General features: G+C 41.8%; 1 protein-coding gene across 7 annotated transcripts in view; it reads left to right on the forward strand.

Moving 5' to 3' along the window:
- The window catches only part of RAB28 (RAB28, member RAS oncogene family), a 173,033-nt gene that overhangs the window by 88,463 nt on the left and 62,981 nt on the right, over positions 1-21,589 (forward strand). Inside the window, exons 7-8 of one of the 7 annotated variants that reach the window (XM_039540476.1) lie at positions 4,954-5,054; positions 6,424-7,082. The exons of 5 other annotated variants lie outside the window; for them this stretch is intronic. In XM_039540476.1, coding sequence (XP_039396410.1) covers positions 4,954-5,049 — 96 coding nt within the window. In that variant the 3' untranslated portion in view covers positions 5,050-5,054; positions 6,424-7,082. Of the gene's footprint in view, positions 1-4,953; positions 5,055-6,423; positions 7,083-21,589 lie in introns of those variants that run through there. One more of the 7 variants, XM_039540477.1, reaches the window with a different exon arrangement.

Genomic DNA, 21,589 nt, shown 5'->3' on the forward strand with positions numbered 1-21,589 from the left:
TTAATTTACTTCTTATACGCAAAGCAATCTCGTCAAGCAGTTCAAGGGGCTGCATTGTTGGCCACTGTTGAGTTAGTAGTTATTTTAAAAAATCAAAAAAATTCAGTAAAATGTTTATTAAAAATTTACCCTTTTATGAACAGCGTGCTCTCTAGTTTGCTTAAATATACAATAAATCTATTTTCTAATCATATAATAAGAAAATAAGTCTTTCCCTAAGGCAATATTTACAATCTGTGTTGAAATATATAGCTAGAATTTTTTTTAACAATAGAAGAGCAAAATATATTGTGCAGTACACACCTAACAAGCAAAGCAGAACAGCTATGAAAAACTTTTGTATGTATGCTACACAAAAATAGAAAAGATCAGAACAATGTCCTTTTGTCTTTATATATAATATATATATTTAGAGAGAGAGAGAGTGTGAGAGAGAGAAAGGTGCGTGCTATTTGCTTTTCTTTGGCCTGGTCTACACTGGGGTGTAAATCGATCTAAGTTATGCAACTTCAGCTATGTGAATAACTTAGCTGAAGTCGACGTACTTAGATCTACTTTCCGTGGTGTCTTCACTGCGGTAAGTTGACGGCTGACACTCTCCTGTTGACTCCGCCTGTGCCTCTCGCCCTGGTGGAGTACCAGAGTCAATGGGAGTGCACTCGGCGGTCAATTTATCGCGTCTAGATTAGACACAATAAATCAACCCCTGCTGGATCGATCGCTGCCTGTCGACCCAGCGGGTAATGTAGACAAGCCCTAAGTTGCATGATTTGTGTATAAATAATACTTTAGATTGGAAATCAGTTATTCTTTAACTCTACAACATTGAAGCACCATTCTTATCTCAGATCTGCACACAGCAGTACCAAAAGCAGCAATATATTCATACTTTTTTGATAGTCTAGGTGTGAATTCACTTTGCCTAGAACTATGAAATAAATCATAAAACATTGCACATTAAAAAAAGGATGTGAAAATGAGCCAAATATTGTATAAAATGTTGTAGATTTCTAAAATAAGCCCATCAGATATTCTGAAGACCTGTACATAATGCAAAACCATGAATGCATAGTTTGCTATATTGGACCAATATCAACCTTACAAAGGCCTTTTCCCACCTCAGTATTATATTTATGGTTTGTAATTCTTCTGGCCAATTCATTGGAACTTATAGTTTCAGACAAAGATGGTTTATAATGTAAATTTCAGCTACTTTTCTTATCTATTATATTCGGAAAATAAATGGCTCAGCAGCCTGTCTTGGATTGGTCAGGCAGAACGAGGTAAATGGCAGAAGTAACAGCCTACGTGAGGCTCATAACTGTAAGTTAAACATTGACCAGAGTCCACATACTACCTTCCATATGAACCCAAGGTAGAGAGGAGGCAAAGCCCTGAAGTAAATAGAGCAGCAGCTCCACTGTATTGTCCCATGATTTCAAGACATTACAAACTCTGTGGTGTTATGACTTTGGGAGCGGAGTTGAGGGGTAAGAGCTCTAGAGCACTTGCTGGATCTGGCAAGGCTTCCACCTACATTGGGTCAACAGCAATTCCTGCTAATAATATAACTCTCATTGACGTTTGTTTTCTTAGATGAGCATCAGTGGGACCCATATGAAGAAAGTAAGGGAGGAGCCTGGGGAGCTGTGTTGAGTCTAGTGCCTCCCACTGGTATCTTGAAATCTGTGGGTCTAAGAGCCAGAATTCTCTGGCTGCTACACAAGATTGGAGTGGGGAAGGGACAAGCCTCAACCTTGTGTTCGCAAAAGAATTGGAAGGGAATTTCATAAGAGGAAAATTGTAGATTTCCTAGTCCCTGTACTGGAAAACTCTCATGGGGCAGTATGTGGCTTCATATTTTCTAGAAGCATGGAACTGGGCTCTTGCCAGGGAGGAAAGATGATCTGGATGCTAAGGCACTGGAATGGGATTTAGGAGCTGTAGGTTCTCTTCATGGTCTACCACAGATTTCCCGTGTGACTTTGGGCAAGTCCCTTAATCTCCTTCATATCTCCATCTGTAAATGAGTATGAAACTTCCGTATTTCACAAAAGGGTTGTGCGAATACATTAATTAAAGTTTCTGAAGCAGCATCCGGTGAAAGTTAGGTTGCCTGTATAGCAACACAGATACTACTACTATTTGAATTTTTAAACAAAGATCAGAACTGGGTTCTATTTTTAAAAATGTGCATTGTTTTAAATACTGGAATGATGCCTTTGGAATTAGTCCAGTGAGTGGAATACCTACTTAGGTACATTGCTAAAAAAAGCAATAGAGTGGAACTGCTGCTTTACTATCATTCTAACTCTCACAGAGATTGAGATTATTTTTTAAAAAAATGTAATAGATCCACTCTCTGTTGTAACTGCATATATCGAGCCCAACATTGAACTCAGATAACCACCAAAAGTGAAGAATCTGTGTGTCTGAGGAACACAAACCAAAACAGAATCATGAGGTCTGAAAAGTTGTCTGATTACTTAACACTAAGTGTACACTTTACAAAAATAACATTGCTGACTTCCATGATTTTATGCACAAGAATATCAGCTTTCATTAAAAAAAAGTTTCTTACCCTTATGATTATGGATAAAAACCTCAAAATGTGACTCCAGTGCATCCAGAAGGTAAATAAAAGCAACTCCAAATGTTTTTTTTTAAATCATAGTTTCTAAGCCAATATCATGATTTTGCAGGGCTTGACACAAGTTTTGAAGGCTTAGGTTAGCCATATAAATCACTTGTGCCATGATGGAGGGAGCTCTTGGTCCCATTAAAGTCAACAGCAAAACTTTTGTTGACTTTACTGGGTACAAGTGCAGTCTTTTAGAACCTGGTGCCTCCTAACCAAACCCATAGTCAGTCAATGGCCAGATAAAACAAAAGTAGATAGCTATCTACATAAGACTGGAGTTTGGAGCATGTTTTCAAGGTGTAAGAGTTCCAAAACAAAGAATTTACACATTACATCTTTTTTTCAGCCCTCAAATTCCTCGCTCTTTTAAAACACAAGGGGCTGTTGAAACTTAAGGAAATGGCTCCTTTACTAATTAAATGTTTTTCTTTCAATATTTTTTTACTTCCAGTCATAGTATAGAAACTGCATGAGGTACAACTTTGTTTCTGGGCATTGGCAAGAATTAACATTTTTCTAAGTAATATATGTTTTTCTCTTGAACGAAATGCCAATTTAGCTTGGTAGTGCTAGTGTGCCAGCCCGCTACAATAAAGTATTTGGCATTAAGCAAGGTCTGGAATTCTGAGCACCTGCACCAAATAAACAAACTTGTGGATCTGATTGTTGATAGAAACTGGAGCCTTGGATAATACCTCCAATCTAATATAGAGATGTCCCAAAATGCATAATGTGTGTGTAATGGGTGTGAAGCTAGCAGGAAAAATGTTGAATGCTGTTTCTTCTCTTCTTCTTTAGCTGAAATTCCTTTAGAAAATCCAAGTCATTTATGTTAGTCAGTCTCCTGCCACAAAGTGACTTAAACATGGGTCACTAACCTAGCTATGTTTACATGATGGGATTTAAACCAACATTTGTGGGAACAATTAATTGCTTACTGATTGCAAGGATCCTTTTTCTTCAGTCTAGCATAGAGCTTGGTATGAAGAAATTAGGTCCTGTGAGGTCAGATAACACTGTTTAATGCTGAACCCCTACTAGCGCCTTACATGGGATTTGGCAACCCTTCCCTTGATAACATCAGGCCAGAAGTCTAGTAAATCATGACTCTTGTCCACCAGATAAGATATGAAGTTGATCAATTAAAACTTAAGCAGAGTACTTCAGCAGCTAATAAATCTAAACACTCTACTGTCTAGTTCAATTACTATTGCTTGTTTTACATATATGCTTTATTTACAAAGGTTATCTTCAGCAAACGATGTTTATATATTCATGTCCATATTAAATGATGTTTCCTTTAGAAATATAAAATTGTTTCCCCCCATTTGTGCCTCACTTGTAACAAACATATATATTTTAATTATATAAGAACTGAAATATTAGGACAGTAGATGCAGTCCATATAATTGCTGCTGTAGGTTACCCCTGCATTACTGTTTGATTTATGTATTTGTATTTTTCTCCTGTAAGCATAAATATTTTTTATTCTGAAGACTCTTTAATTACTTTTTTTGTAAAGGGTAAGAGAGGTTTGGGCAGAGGATTGATTGTTTTTGCTAAAAGCAAATATTTGGCAAAGAACATTGAAGGAATTTTTTTATTAATCCTGGGTGAAATCTTCATTTGGAGGCATTGCAATTCAACCATAAAATGCAGATATGCACATCCCTTCTACTTTTCCTTTTGCAAGTTGTATGTCCCAGTCACTTCACTGAAAGATTGCTTCAGCAAAACTTGCAAGTGATTAAGAAGAGTTGGCAAGTAAAACATGTATTAACAAAGCATTTGGATGTGAGGTTTTATGTTTATCATTTTGGAATTGTATGACAATTTGTAGTGGGAATTATGCATGCGTATCTTTAATACAGTTGTTATAATTGTGAATAGAAGTGGATCTATGTAGCATTTACATTGATTAGATGCAAAGAAAGAGTCTGTCCTCTTCTCTGTCCCCCGCCCCCCTGTTTTTTTCAATCCCTTTTCATGTCTGAGCTGCAAAACATTTTTATTGGTTGCTTAAACTGATTATTTTGTGTTGGTTGTGGGAGAGGGCATGATTGATGATGAATCTGAGAAGCTACTGCAACTCCAGCTATAAAACTTTCTGCTAGGCATATCTCTGTCTCTTATTCAGCAAGGGGCCTGGAGAGAAATGCATTTTTGTTTTGGTTAATTGTTTTTGCTTTTGTGCTGTCTTTTGTATCATTCATTCCTTCTTTTCAGCTATTGATCTGTCTCTCCATTTTCTTCTTTTTGTTTTTCATTCTCCTCCTTGCTATTTGTCCATTATATTGACATGTGGTTGACAGCATGTTGTCAGGGCAGAACTAGTGAAGTATCCTGAAGAAGATAACCAACACTACAGCACTGCCAACTGTCAGAGTAAAATCTGTTCAGTGCAATAGTTCAGGTATCATGGTAAAAATCAATGTGTTTTTTTTATTACTTTGCTTTTCCATGAAGTAGTAAGTATGACCATGAATACCACTCTGAAATGTTCTGTACTGTATGTCTGTTAACAGTGAAGCTATATTGTATATCTCTTCACAACATTTACACAGATTAAATCAAATTTCAAATACTGATTAATTCCTAGCATCTCTGTAATAATATCATGTATTAATATGTTGGGCACAGTTTTCAAAGCTGGGTAGTCAAATTGACACACAGCATGACAAAATGAACACCTGATTCCTTATTTGAGCACTACACATGGAATGGGGTCCTCTAGATTTGTTGTCCAGATTTGAAAACTGGGTACACTCATTTCGTGTTTATGTCTTAACTGATTACATGTCCTCAATAGTAATCCAAAAATAAAGCTTATGGGCCAGTTAAAATGGGATGAAGTTCAAAAGTTAAAGTTTTAGGTAGTTCATTAGTGGTTTGGTAGAAGTTATTACTAATGGCAAACATGTTGATAGCAAACTGAAACTGATTTTGTACAGATATAATCTCGGATAAAATGCTCATGTGGTTTGAATCTTTAGTGTACAAATACAGAATGAGATCCGTTTAGAAATTCTTTGTAAAGTACAAGGGTTACACAACATACAAAATGCACCAAAGAACCCCCATCAAAAGTTTATTAAGTTTTTAATGAATAGATTGACTAATAGATGTGTGAAGTACATAATATGGGAGATATCTAGATTTTATATTTGTTTTGCTCCTTAAATTTTCTGCCTATTACAACTTTGCTGAAATGTCATTCTGTTAACTCAGAATCTTGTTTTGGTTTTTATTTTCCTATGAGGGCAGCAAGAGTGAAAAATTTCCATTTCATGCTAACAATATATAAGATAATTTCCACTTAAACAATAGACTGTTGTTCAAAAATACCGCTTACAGTATTCTTATTAAACAGATACTTTTTTATTATTATCCACCATCAACACTTAATACAAAAAACTTGTCTCATGAAAGAAAATACTGTTTAATGATTGTAAAGCCAGTTATGTTAATACATACATCAGCCTTACAAAATGGTCATGAAAACTTAGCAACCAAGGCACTCTTTTTCCATCTAGTGCCAAGAAATCAATATTTAGAATGAGGATGAACACCTAGACAAGTCTTTCTGCATAATTTCCAGTAAAAGAGTACTACAGTATATGTCTGTTCATACTGATTCTTTATTAGCACAAGCATATTTCATAGTAACACATCCGTGTTCTAGGGTTCATTAAAATAATTGCCATGTTAAATGTTTTTAGTAGCACTTTGAACAATATCTGCTTCTGATATCTTGATAATCGCTGTGTTTTCTTTTATGACAGAGGGTGGTGAAGGCAGATATTGTAAACTACAGTCAAGAGCCTGTGGCAAGAACTGTTAACCCTCCTAGAAGCTCAATGTGTGCAATTCAGTGAACATATTTTCCTTTGTATTGATACCGTTGGCAGCCTTTCTTCCCTTGAACAGGCCTAGAGGTTGCCAGGAACTTTGTTTGAACAGTGACCATCACTGTAGTGCAGTTAGAGGTTTCGAAAACTTGCTACGCCATTGTGTGTTGAAAAGCAGCAGGCATTTTGTTTTATTGGCCTAGATTCAAATAGTGGACCACACACTTTGAAAAATTAAGATATATTTCTGAATTATATTCCCATAAAGCAGTGTAACTGTGTATACATATGCCCTACTATCTTTTTGATTGATGTTGCGGTAAAATTGGATTAGAATTCCTGTATTCAAAATAGTTTTAAAGGCATTACTGCTGTAAGGTATTTTGCCAAGGCATTTTGTCTTTTTTTTCCTGTGATCTAAACTGACACTCAGCAAAATGTAACTTGGAGAAGCTATTGTCAGATTAGCATTTGAACCAGTAATATATTTTATGTAGGAATAATTTGGAAGATATTCCATTGTTATATAGTGCAAAAAATGTATAAACTGTATCTAATGAGAAACAGTCCTTGAAATAAAGCTATAAGAACAACATACTTTTTTTTTTAAGGACCCAAATTGTCCCCATTGCTACTTGCAAGATGCCAGTAATGAATATTAGTGTACCATATCAATGTCCTTTCTTGTGTTAGATGCAATGAATGTATGTGTTCATGAATTTAGATGAACCTCTATCAGCAGTTTGGACTGTTTATGATGAGCAATGTATTCAGCATGCATTAGAAACTGTTAATGAATCAATTAGGATCAGTCATTTTTAGTTGGTTCATAACCCCCAGGGATGTTATGCTCCTTGGCCGGATGGGCTGGATTGGGTTTGGCCTGGCACTTTTTTCTTTCCCTATAACCCAGTCTCAACAGCAATTCTTGCCAATACAGTTCAGAGTAAAAGCCACAAATAAAAAGTTAAGTCACTCAGTCTTATCCTCTCTGTGACCAACAAATTTCTTCTCTGCTCCAATGAATATTACTTATTTCTGGAGAGTCTCTCTCAGACATAGTGTACTGTGGGGCACATCTGAATGGGAAGCCCAAGAAAGAGGTGAGATTTAAGACAGACTGCTTGGTTTCAGCAGAGAGGAGTAGATTGAGTCTTTCTTAGCCTTCTAAAGGTGGGGAAAGCCAGTAGGACTGGCCGGGGAATCTTGTTTAATGTCACAGGGAGAACAAGATGAGAGAAGGTGGAAAGGTAATTGGAGAGGAAATGAGGCAAGTAATGGGAGTGGCCAATCCCAGTGCTTTGCAACCAGTGTGTGAAAGATGGGATTCCAAAAGAGAGTTACAAATGGTATGAATGTGGTGTCTGGTGTGTTTGTTATTTGGCTTTTTTTAGGGCTCACTATTATTTTGAAATGGATCAATATGCAGTGTGAATGGTAGCTTTAACTGGATGGTAGAAAATGAAAAAGGGAAGTGATTTATTATTTCTGAGTGCTCACAAGTGTGCTAGGCACTTCACAGAAACAAGCTGAGACCAGTCCCTGCCTTATAGAGTACACAACCGAACAGGCAGATTTTCAACATAAGCACGCTCTATATAGGGTCAAGTTGAATAGAGATTGTTTGTTTTCTGGGCTGGAGAGGAGTAGGTTGGGCAGCTCAGTCCTGTTTCCCCCAACAAATGTATATTTGAGGTTGTACCATCGTACTATGATGTGGATGCTGAAAGGAACTTTTACAAAAATATTAAGTTTGCTTTAAATCATGGTCTGTCTAGTTATTAACCCCGTAACTGCTGGGTTTCCATATCACTTGCTGTTCAATTAAGGAAGGAGGAAGAATGGTCATATGGCTGAAGCACAAGACTGGGAACCAGGAGATCTGGGTTTAATTCACAGTTTACCACAAACATTCTGTGTGGCCTTGGATAAGTTTTTGATGTTTCATTTGTTGAATTAATTTATCATTTTGTGCTGCTGTTTCCTATCTGTAAAGTGGGATTAATGTTTCAAAGTGGCTTCTTCGTATTCCCGCCTTTGGGATGCCCCTCTCTGCATGGTTTCAAAGCTTTCTGGAAAGTTTTGAAACCATGCAATGGACAGTGGGTGTGCTATGACCCTCCTCACTTACAATAATAAATATTTATTAGCCAAATTTATTAAAGGGGCTGTGTGGCCACAACTGCCTCAGTCTCTTGTACTAAATTTGAGTTCTTAGAACGCTCAGGAAGACATGAGGGTGGGTGGGGATTGTTAATATGCAGAGGCAACACGCTCTGAGAATTACAATTCCTCGTGGTAAGTAATCTGTTTTTTTTCCCCTCTGTACTTATAAATCTAATGGGATGGTGAGAGTGAGTTTCCACTTTTTTGCACTAGGCCTTACAAGACATTGAAGTCGGTACAGCCACCTATTGACTTAGTTGGCTTTGTCATAAAAGGGTGATTATTTTTCTATATATTTAATATTTTCATGACTTGTAATAGCAATAATGACCTGCAAACTGGGCTTTTCTTGTCTGGTTAGGGGCACAAGGGTGAACTTCTGGCCGCATTGAATTCACCTTTGGAGCTTAGCACCTCCAGTTGCTCGTATAAATACAAAGAAATGTCTAGCCATCTTATGGCATTTAACTAGCAAACATATATAAATGTTAATTCTTCTTCCCCCTTCTTCCAAATGTTATGTAATACACTTTGCATAACTCTTAGTATTGTTGCTCCCTTCTGTATAAACTAGATCAAAAATAAAAAATAACCCTTCTAACTGCTGCACCTGGAAAAAAAACTCTCCTCACTTGTTCCTCTTTTCCCTTTCTTGCTCTCTGTCCTGTCCCTCGCTCCCTGCTGCCAAACAGTTAAAATAACAAAGCAAATCTTTACCAGCCCTTTTCACAAGTGAAAGGGACATTGCCAGTTGTGTTTAAGTTACTTCTTCTTAGCATATGCGCAAAGGTGCCTCAGGTGGCACATAACCTTCATCATCGAATTTGGTCCGCTGGTTGGATCATTAGCTTCCCTGGCCCAGGGAAGTAGAAATTAGTTATTAATTAAAAACCCAAATGCTTTAGCTTTTACATTTAGAAAAATCTATAACACTAATGCTACGGTAAATGATGATTTTATAGAACAAGCTCTTATGCTGCTGGATACAGCCGCTCTCCCATAGTAATCTTGTGTTCTGCGTTTTTCTGTGGGTCTCTTAGTCCTCCTTTCTGCCCCTCCTCTTTTTTTGTACTTTCTTCCTGTTGATCTTTTTCTCCTCCATTCTGTTTTCTCTTCCATTTATATTTTTTAGTCTTTATTTTCTCCATACATGTTTTTTTTATATTTCTAAAATGTGCCCATTTATGCATCTTAGGGTCCATGTATATTATTTACTTAACCTGTGTATCTCTTGTGTTTTTCCATGTCCCCTTCCCTTCCTTATGTTGCCCCTCTTAACCTCTTCATATTTGCCTTTATTGTGTATTGACTCCCACCCTCCTCTACCTCCGCCCAGCCTAGCAACCCCATCTAGCTCCATTACCTGTCTACTTTTTAATCCTTACAAATGAGCTTTGTTCTTTTCACTCAGCCCCTGGGGCCCCACCCTGAGCCTTCAGATTCCAGCTGCAGTCCTAAATCCTTAGTTGTAACCTCCTTTGAAGTACCACAGCAGCTGGTGTTAAGGATTCTGGGGTGCATTTGGGATCTTTATAGCCTGGGTTCCACAAGCCAGAGCAGAGAGGCCAGAGATAATTCTTGAGGATTATTGGACACACAGAGGTGAATCAGGGGTGGATGCTGTGCTACATGGAAGTCAAAGGATATCTGGAGTCTGCGGGGATATATAGAAACAAATTGTTTAGCAGAGGTTGTGTGGTGGGAGAAGCAGTTATTGATTGTATTGTAGATGTCAGCATGCAGGTGCATATCATTTACTGTCATTCAACATGACATGACTTCCATGCAGTTCTGGGTAAGTGATGGTTCCCTGCGCCTTCTTTCTAAACCAAGGCCCGATTCAGAAAAACACGTAAGCACATATGTATCTTCCACTGACATCAGTGGTACTTCAGCATGTGCTTTCCTGAACAGCAGCACATTCCTAATCAGGGCCTGACGAAGGGGAAAAAACATGCTCTGTGCTGGTGTAGGGATCTGTCTGCTCAGAACTTGGCGCAGGATAGGGTCCTCTGTTGTTAACTGATTATGTTGATGATAGCTCTGTAGCTTAAAATCACTAAAGAGCTCTGCTCATTGTTCTATTTAAATCAGCCTCTCATGATGTCATAGAAATCAGTAAACTTACATATCTCTCTTTTATATGCAACAAGCCAGTGTTTTTTTTTAAAATACTTGAGTAATTTAAAATTCACAGCGTCTTTTGTTTTTTAATGTTAAAAGTTTTGTTCGGGTCAATTCTGCCGTTTTCACGAACATCATGAGAACCAAGGTGTTAACAGTATCATCCAATCTTCAAGTGCTTGGACATGTCCATTCCATGTTAGCTGTGCATGCGCCGTGTGCACAGTTACCAAACATTTTTTTCCTTAGTGGAATCTGCCGTGTCGGCTCTAGCGTGCTCATGCAGTGGTATAAGTGGTCCGGCTGAACCTGTACCCTCTTAGTTCCTCCTTACTGCCTGTGATGGTCGCTGGAACTGCTCCTCCTGCTTTGGCAAACTCTTCTCAGTGGTCTTGGTTTACTATCTTTCCCTTTGTTTCTTTCGTCCCAGTTCTTTATTTCTCGTTTGGACTGTTGACAATTTGTTATACATAGTAGGCATTTTTTGCTGTGTTTAGCGGAGTTTTTGTCCACTGCTGGTGCTGGGGCATGCCTCGATGTCTGGGTTTCAATCTTTGTGCCTCTTGTGGCAAACTTATGCCTGTGAGCAACCCGCACTCCAGTTATCTGAAGTGCCTGGGAGAGACTCATATCAGGGATTGCTGCCAAGTATGCCGGGACTTCAAACCTCGTACTAAGAAGGACCGGGAGGTAAGGTTGAAATCCCTCCTGATGGAGCCAAGCCTGTTGTACTCGGCACTGAGTACCTCAGCATCGGTGTGGAGTGCTCCTCCTGCCGTGAGAGTCTCTCGGCACCATTCCCCTTCACCGGTGCCAAGGAAAAGAAACATAAGAAGCAGCTGGCTGAGAGGGGGCATTCCCAACTCTAAAGAAAGCCAAGCACGGGGAGCACAGTGGAGTGCAACCTAAGTCTGGCTACTCTGCTGCCCCTGCTCCGAGAGCAGTAACATTGACTCCAACCTGTACAGGCTCCATTGAGTCCGGTCCCGGACCAGCCATCGGCATAGGAGGGACAATGCTGCACCAGTTGGATCACGGTAGCATCTACCTCTAAGGCATTTGTTGTGGCTAGGGACTTGCTGGTGCTTCAGTACCGCTGTCACCAGCAGTACAAGAGTCAGTGGCATCAGTGCTGGTGAGCAGAAGAGAGAATGTTGCCCCAAGCTCCCATTCAGTACCGGACTCCTCAGTACCGTCTAGAGGGAAGCTGGCCCTGCTAGACTCAATGCAGATCTTCCCACCTCAGCGCCGTTCCCCGGCAGTGATGGGTACTACACCTTCATGGTCCCCAGAGGAAGGCTCATTGTTGGACTTGGAAGTGGAGTTGTATCCCCAACCGAGAAACCAATGCCAGTACCCTCCCACCTGGTCATCTCTATTTGATTGTGGATCCAGGTGTGGGGCACCCCTGAGTACTTGGCACAGTGGGCATTGGCCTATGCAGATGCAGTGGCCATTTTGGAACCCATAGGGTTTTCCCCCAATGCAAGAGCCCACTTTCAGGTGCTCATATTCGGTGGTCTCAGAGAGGAGAGCGCCTCCATCCCTTCAACGAGCACCTGACCTGGACTTCGGTACTGAGCCCAGTACAGATCCTCAGGACCTAGACCTGCGGGGACCCAGTCAGTGCAGAAGGAGAGGACGACGACCGCTTGCTGATGCAGGCATCTTTCTCCCTGGATGAGATAGAGTCAGGGGCATGGACATCACCTCCGTATAGTGACTTCAGAGCTCATCAGGAGCTGTTGAAAAGAGTGGCCTCAAACCTCAGGCTGGAAGTGGAGGTAGTCAGAGTCCTCCCACAACCTGGTTGATATTTTGACCACAGTGGCCCCATCAAAGGTGGCTCTCCATCTCAATTAGGCCATCATGGGACCAGTTAAAGCCCTGTGGGTACTTTGTTCCTTCTCAAGGATGGTAGGACAAGTACTCATACCCTCCTATGGGGTCCCTGGTGGTCTCAGCGGCCAATGAGGGACAGGCAAGGGCATCCAGGAATGACCACCAAGGCCAAGACTCATAGACTAGACCTTTTGATAGAAAAGTTTATTCTACAGAGGGGCAGGGCCGGCTTTAGGAACTGCGGGGCCTGATTCAGCGGCGGTCCGGGTCTTCGGCGGCACTTTGGCAGCGGGTCCTACTCGCTCTGGGTCTTCCGTGGCACTGAAGGACCTGCTGCCAAAATGCCACCGAAGACCCGGACCACTGCTGGGTGAGTAAAAATTAAAAAGTTGGGCGTGGGGACCCTCTTAGGTGCAGGGCCCGAATTGGGGGGAATCAGCCTAAAGCCAGCCCTGCAGGGGGTCTACAGCTCCACATCTCCAAGCAACAGGTGTTGCTGGGGAGGTACAACTTCAGTGTCTGGGAGTCAGTGTTGAAATTCAAGGACTTACTTCCCCGGGAGTCCAGGCAGGAGTTCTCCACTTTGGTGGACGAAGGAAAGTCTGCAGCCAGGGTTTCCCTTCAGGCCGCCCTGGATGCAGCAGACTCAGTGGCCAGATCCATGGCTTCTGCTCATATGCAGGCGCTCTTGGCTCCTGTCCTGCCAATGGAAGTCCAGCAGTCCATCCAGGATCTTCCATTTGAAGGCGCTTCACTCTTCTCCAGAGCAAACGGATGCAAAGCTCCATGGCCTGAAAGACTTTAGAGCCAGCCTCAAGTCCCCGGGTCTCTATGCCCTGGCACCTTTGAGGAAGCTCAGTTCTTCAGCACTCCACCCAGTTCTCAGCTCCACCCCCCTCTCAGGACCTGCTGAAGAAACTAAGCAGGGGGTTTAGACGCAGGCAGCTGCCCTCGTCTGCCTCAATGTCCCTACCTGGCCCACTCAGATACTTGGGGGCAGCCAGACAGAACTTTTGATGGGATGCCCCTGGGCATTATACCAGTTCCCGTGCCACCTGATCCTGTCCCCCCTTTTGTTTTCAGACCGCCTATCCCACTTTAGCTCGGCATGGTCTCTTATCACCATGGACCACTGGGTGCTGAACACTGTGGAAAGGGGTTATATGCTCCAGTTTATTTCCACCCCACACACACATCCTCCCTCTCCCCATCCCTCTTCAGGGACCCTTCTCATGAGCAAGTTCTGGTCCAGGAGGTGGAAGCCCTCCTCCAAGTGGGAGCCATGGAGGAGGTTCCTGGGACTTAAGAGGGAAGGGGTTTTACTCCCGATATTTCCTAATTCCAAAGGTCAAGGGAGGTCTCTGCCCATTTTAGACCTGCGCCATCTCAATGGCTACCTCAAAAAGCTGAAGTTCCGCATGGGTTCCCTGGCCTCCATCATCCCCTCCCTGGATCTGGGTGACTGGTATGCCGCCCTCAACTTGAGAGACGCTTATTTCCATGGTGACAGGTTTCAGAGTGGTAGACGTGTTAGTCTGTCTCAGCAAAAAGAATGAGGAGTACCTGTGGTACCTTAGAGACTAACAACTTTATTTATTTGTTTGTTTGTTCATTGCACAAACTAAAAACTATTTCCCCATGTTAATTTTCCCCCTACTGTTACTCACACCTTCTTGTCAACTGTTTGAAATGGGCCATCCTGATTATCACTACAAAAGTTTTTTTTCTCCTACTGATAATAGCCCAACTTAATCAATTAGTCTCATTAGAGTTGGTATGACAACACCCATTTTTTTTCATGTTCTCTGTATTTTCCACTGCATGCATCTGATGAAGTGGGCTTTAGCCCACGAAAGCTTATGCTCAAATAAATTTGTTAGTCTCTAAGGTGCCACAAGTACTCCTCGTTCTTTTTACTTATTTCCATGTCTCAATTTTCCAAGGCCACAGGAGGTTCCTCAGGTTCATTGTAAACCAGACTCACCACCAATTCACGGTTCTCCCGTTTGGCCTTTCAGCAGCCCTCAGGGTTTTCACGAAATGCATGGTGGTAGTGGCAGCCTTCCTCAGAAAAGAGGGGTACAAGTCTGCCCATACCTTGATGATTGGCTGGTCAAGGACTGGTCCCAGGCCCAAGTGGAGTCTAGTATCCACCTCATATAGGTGACCTTTCAGGCACTGGGCCTGCTTATAAATGAGCAGAAGTCTACCCTCATCCCCGTGTAGAGGTTAGAGTTTATCAGAGTGGTGATTGATTCTTCCCAGGCCAGAGCTTTCCTCCCAGAAGTCTGTTTCCAGACAATGGGGTCATTGATAGTGCAAGTCATGGCCCATCCAATCATGACAGCCTGTTTCTGCCTCAGACTCTTAGGCCACATGACCATGTGCACTTACGTAGTGCAGCATGTGAGGCTATGCCTCTCAGACCACTTCAAGCTTGGCTGGCCTCAGTGTACTCACTTGAGCCATTATCATCTGGATTTGGTGCTCGCGGTTCCTGCCCTAGTCTTTGCCTTCCTTGACTTATGGCAGAGCCCTCTGTTGGGTCTGCTCAGGCCTCCCCTTCACCAGGCCACAGCCCTTGTTATCCCTAGTTTTGGATGCATCGAATCAAGGATGGAGGGCTCACCTAGGGCACCTCAGGATGTGGTTCCCCAGAGGAGCTCTCCCTACATATAAATGTTAGGGAGCTAAGAGCAGTCTGCCTGGCCTGTCAGTGTTCTTACCCCACATTGTGAACAAGAATGTGCTAGTGCTCACGGACAATACAGCAGCCATGTTTTACTTCAACAGGCAGGGAGGGGCTTGCTCTTTCCCCCTGTGCCAGGAAACTATCTACCTGTGGGAATTCTGCATAACGCACTTGATCCATCTCGAGCTTCTCACCTCCCAGAAGCCCAGAATAAGCTGGCAAATCACCTCAGCAGGTATTTCTCCAGTCACCACTAGTGGTCCATTTGCTCTGGTGTAACAAGGGTCATTTTCCAATGGTGGGGGACTTCCCAGGTAGACCCATGTGTGACCAGGCGGAGCAGGAAATGTCATCAGTTCTGCTCCCTGCAAAGCCGCAGCCCAGTCTCACTCACAGATGCTTTCCTGCACCCTTGGGCGCAGCACCTGTTCTATGCCTTCTCCTGCTATTCCTCTCATGCACAAGGTCTTGCTGAAGATCAAGCGGGACAGAGCGTGAGTCAATCCCATAGCCCCAACCTGACCTTGCCAGCACGGGTTTGCTATGTTGCTAGGCCTTTCAGTAGCTACTCTGATGCCACTCCCTCTCGTCCCTACCTGATATTGTAGGACCATGGTCAAATGCTCCACCCCAATCTCATCTGACAGCTTGGAAGCTCCATCGTTAAGTCCCGAGGAGTCGACCTGTTCAGAGCAAGTTCACCAGGTTCTGCTAGGTTGCAGGAAACCCTCTACCAGAGCTACACGCCTTGCCAAGAGTAAGCATTTTTCCATTTGGTCTTCCCAGCAAGGTCTGTCACCCATCTGGTCGTCTCTACAGACCGTTCTGGAGTGTTTGCTGCATCTGAAACCACAAGGTCTGGCAATTTCAGCAGTTAAAGTCCACCTGGCAGTGATTTTGGCATTCCCGATGGATAACTGATTAATTTTCTTGCATGAGATGACCATTTGTTTTCTCAAGGGCCTAGAAAGATCATACCCACAGCTTCAGGAGCCCATTCCCTCATGGGACTTAAACCTCATCTTGTCAAAACTCACAGGACCCCATTTGAGCCACTGGCAACATGCTTCTTGTCATACCTTTCCTGGAAGGTGGCCTCTTCAGCCAGGAGGGTCTCAGAGATCAGGGCACTTATGTCAGAACCTCCATACACGGTTTTCTTTAAGGACAAGCTACAGCTTCATCCTCACCCCACATTCCTCCCAAAAGTGGTTTAGCTATTTTCCTGCCGGTTTCCTTCCCAAAAGCGCACACAAGCAGGGAGGAGCAGTGTCTCCACACACTGGACATTAGAAGCATCTTGGCTCTCTATATTGAGAGAACAAGACTGTTCTGTAGATTCACACAGCTTTTTGTGGCAGTAGCAGACAGAATGAAGGCCCTTCCTAATTCAGCTCAGAGGATTTCATCCTGGATCACATCGTGCATCCACACATGCTATGAGCAGGCGGGGGTCTCGCCACCGGCTATAGTGATAGACCATTCTATGAGGGTGAAAGCTTCCTCAGCAGCATTTCTGGCCCAGGTCTCAATCCAGTTAATCTGCAGACCAGTGTCTTGGTCATCAGTATGTACATTTTCATCTCACTACACCATCACACAACAAGCTAAAGATAACACCAGGTTTGGTCAAGCTGTGTTGCAGTCAGCATGTCCATGAACTCTGATTCTAGCTCCTGTGGTACTGCCTGGGAGTCACCTAATGTGGAAGGGACATGTGCAAGCACTCGAAGAAGAAAAAAAGGTTACTAACCTTTTTGTAACTGTTGTTCTTCAAGAGCTTTTGATACGGTCTTCCACAGTATTCTTGCCAGCAAGTTAAAGAAGTATGGGCTGGATGATTGGACTATAAGGTGGATAGAAAGCTGGCTAGATCGTCAGGCTCAACGGGTAGTGATCAACAGCTCCATGTCTAGTTGGCAGCCGGTTTCAAGTGGAGTGCCCCAAGGGTCATTCCTGGGGCCGGTTTTGTTCAATATCTTCATTAATGATCTGGAGGATGGCGTGGACTGCACTCTCAGCAAGTTTGCAGATGACACTACACTGGGAGGAGTGGTAGATACGCTGGAGGGTAGGGATAGGATACAGAGGGACCTAGACAAATTAGAGGACTGGGCCAAAAGAAACCTGATGAGGTTCAACAAGGACAAGTGCAGAGTCCTGCACTTAGGACAGAAGAATCCCATTCACTGTACAGACTAGGGACTGAATGGCTAGGAAGCAGTTCTGCAGAAAAGGACCTAGGGGTTACAGTGGATGAGAAGCTGGATCTGAGTCAACAGTGTGCCCTTGTTGCTAAGAAGGCTAACGGCATTTTGGGCTGTATAAGTAGGGGCATTGCCAGTAGATCGAGGGATGTGATCATTCCCCTCTATTCGACCTTGGTGAGGCCTCATCTGGAGTACTGTGTCCAGTTTTGGGCCCCACACTACAAGAAGGATGTGGAAAAACTGGAAAGAGTCCAGCGGAGGGCAACAAAAATGATTAGGGGGCTGGAACACATGACTTATGAGGAGAGGCTGAGAGAACTGGGATTGTTTAGTCTGCAGAAGAGAAGAATGAGGGGGGATTTGATAGCTGCTTTCAAGTACCTGAAAGGAGGTTCCAAAGAGAATGGCTCTAGACTGTTCTCAGTGGTACCTGATGACAGAACAAGGAGTAATGGTCTCAAGTTGCAGTGGGGGAGGTTTAGGTTGGATATTAGGAAAAACTTTTTTCACTCAGAGAGTGGTGAAGCACTGGAATGAGTTACCTAGGGAGGTGGTGGAATCTCCTTCCTTAGAGGTTTTTAAGGTCAGGCTTGACAATGCTCTGGCTGGGATGATTTAGTTGGGAATTGGTCCTGCTTTAAGCAGGGGGTTGGACTAGATGACCTCCTGAGGTCCCTTCCAACCCTGACATTCTATGATTCTATATGTTGCACATGTCCATTCCACGACCAACCCTCCTACCCCTCTGTCAAAGTTGGCCAGCAAGAAGGAACTGAGATGGTGCAGAGTCGGCTGGACACCTTATACTGGTACATGAGAACACGGCACCAGAGGGCGCTAGAGCCGACCCAATGGATACCACTGATGGAAAAAATTTCCGGCAACTGTGCACATGGCATGTGCACACCTAATATGGAATGGACATGTGCAATGCATCTCAAAGAACAGTTACAGAGAGGATAATAACCATTTTTATGAGTTCCAGCATGCTTGATGGTTTCATAATCTTTCTAAATATACTGTTCTTTGACAGTGCAGAAAAAGTTGTAAAAACACTGAGCTTTTTAATTGAAATATCTTAATGTATGTTAATAATGTTTAAGGAAATCACAAGGTCTTTAAAAGAACAACTAATTTTAGTGAATGTGCTTTTTTGAAGGTGCTTTTGGAAATCCCACTAGGTGCCTAAAAACTTCTAAAAAATCTATCCCTGAGGACCTTAATTAGTGATAATTGAAGGAAATGGAAATATTTCGCTTGACTTCAATGGGTTTTGGATCAAGCCCCCCAAAATTAATTTGGATTGTCTAAATGTGAGCAAGTTCACCAGGTTCTGCACCATTATCTTCCTCAGCAAGTCAGCCCTCAGTTTATTTTTATCACCTACTAAGGATTTGACAATCTTATGTTGGTGCTGTTTAGTCAGCATTCTTTTTATTAATAATCATGTCAAGTATAAATTAATGGAAAGCAGGTTTTTCTTTATAGCCTGATCTTCCCCATTGTAGTCAATGAGAGTTTTGTTGCTGATTTAACTGAACAAGGGATCAAGCCTTAAGTGAGAGAGAATTGGACACACCTCACAGACCTTCGTAGCTTAATGTTAAAAATTATCTAAAGAATGTTGGATTTTTGTTTGTATTAAAGAGATTGTGTAAACGTTGTTACATTTATTTTATACATTAACTTTTTATATAGCAAGTTACACAGCACAGCGTATTGGGACTGTACCAATTATCAGGGAACAGATAATTTCCTGTACTCTAAAATACATTTAACCACTGATGCTGGGTTTAAGGTTTGATCTGTGAAGGTACTGAGTACTTTGTTTTCATTGGCTCCAGTCTGGCAAGATGAAGGAAGATTGCGAGGAACTTCAGAGGAAGGTAACAAAGTTAGGTGATTGGGCAGCACAGTGGCACATGAAATTCAGTTTCAACAAATGCAAGATAAAGCACTGAAAAAAGTAATTTAAGCTACTCATACAGATTGCTGGATTCTAAATTAGCTGTAATGGGGGGGGGAAGTATGTTTCTCTGTGACGAGTCACTTTTATTGGCCACTGTCAGAGACATAAGGAAGAGGATGGACCACTGGTCTGATCCAGTATGGCAAATTATGTGTGCATTTAAAAAATAAACACAAAAACCTTAACTCCATCTCCCTGTTCTGCCAGAATAAATTCTGTGCTGGAATTGGGAAGAAGACAAATGAGGTATGCATTATAGATCCCTTATAATGGTAAGGTGATGCGAATGGAACAAAGACAACAAACCAAAAATTTCAAGATATGTAGCCAGAATTGTACATCATCGTTTGTTTTGGCATCAACATAAGATAAAATTGCTGTGCCTTAAGATAATGACCCGTTTTTAGTAACTAATAGAATTTTTCAACTAGAGTACTTCATATTTAAAACACTTACCTTCATTGTCTCATAATATTTTATGAGTTTCTATGATGAACTTCTAGATGCTAGGCTTGTGTACTGAAGTAGTAATGCAAATTATATGCAGATTATCTATATGCAAATTGTTTACAGCTTCTATGATTAGATATTTTCTGTTTTTTCAGATCATTTCCCAACAAGAGGAATTATTTTCTAGTGCTGTTCTTTCATTCTTAATGGTCTCAGTCCAGCAACCCTTATGTCGCTTGAACAAATCAGCTATGGTGCTATCTATGTTGTGTGAAACATAACAAATGATCAGATGGTTAAAGTATCAAAACATTGGAATGTTGCTAAAGAAGCAAATCTAAAGTTTTCCCATGTTTGTAAGAGACAAATCACATAACTATTAGGAGATTAAAACACAAGTCCAGCTATTTACCTCTAGGAAGCAAGGCTTTTACTCTGGCTTCGGCTACTATGAATAGAATGTGATTAGAATTTAGTGTAGTTAGGTTTTGTTTGTACAATACATGGGATTTATATAAAACCCTTTTTGTAACCAGTTTCCCACATACCTTGGGTATTCCAATTTAACTTGCAAATTTGGAAGTTTGATCTTCCCCAGATAGAAGATAGTGAAGCTCCCAAGTTCCACGGGCTGCTTTCTATTTTCAGCTTCCCATAGAGAGCAGACTGTTCAGCCAATTTAAACTTTTTTTTTTCTACCCCACTTCATCTTCGTTCATTTTGGCACAGAGGGGATTTTTAAACTGGAAAGTTTCCAGCTAGCTAATTGGCCGCCTGCCTCGTTTTGTGTGGGGGTGATGTCAAGTGCTGAAATAACCAATTGACTGAAAGCAATCTCGTTTCAGAGGCCTGCCAGAACCAAAGCTAAGAAGGTACCAATTCAGGTTTGTTTTGTTTTTAACCACTACACAGAGTCTCCTATCCTGGTGCACAAACCTCTGAGAAGAATATAGAGTTGAGGTCAAGCGCTGGTGTTTGCTCAGATACCACATTTAGAGCACTGAATTCTGGAGGAAATAACTAGGAATCCAGAATATTTTTTTTAATTTTACTTTTAAGACTTTTCTCCCCAAAGACAAATTACTATTTTTATAAACATATCAATAGCAAAAGGTTTTAAGTCCCCCTTTAAAAATATTCTTAGTAATTATACATTTATTATAGAAAATGTTTATTTCTTTTTAAAATAAGCCACATTTTGCTCTCAAATCTACGACATCTCAATGCAGAGATCTTTACCTTCAGGTTTTTACTAGTCATGGCCTACCTGATGTTTTTTCTCTTTCCTATTTTCCCTGTGATTCCAATCAATAATGGAAACTACCAGTGTGTGTGAAAACTGACTGTAGCACATTCGTGCCACAAAACCTTCATGCTGTGAACTGCTCCAGGCAGGCAGGTCCATCTGTCTGCAAAGAACTTTATTGTAGTCCATGGCTGAGGTCCAACCATATGGAGTAGTGTACAGGATCATGGCCCACATATTTAATCCTCTTTTGAGTTCTAGCAAGCTTCCAAGAGGAAGGTAAATAGAAACAATGAAGCAAAATGTAAAGCCTCACAACTAGCTCTGAAAAGCAACCATTGCATTGGATTGGAAAGGTGTGAGTACTTTAGTCCATCCCTTTTCAGCAAAGAACTTCTACT

This window comes from Mauremys reevesii, linkage group 5, assembly GCF_016161935.1.
Source record: "Mauremys reevesii isolate NIE-2019 linkage group 5, ASM1616193v1, whole genome shotgun sequence".
In the NCBI taxonomy this organism is placed as follows: domain Eukaryota; kingdom Metazoa; phylum Chordata; order Testudines; family Geoemydidae; genus Mauremys; species Mauremys reevesii.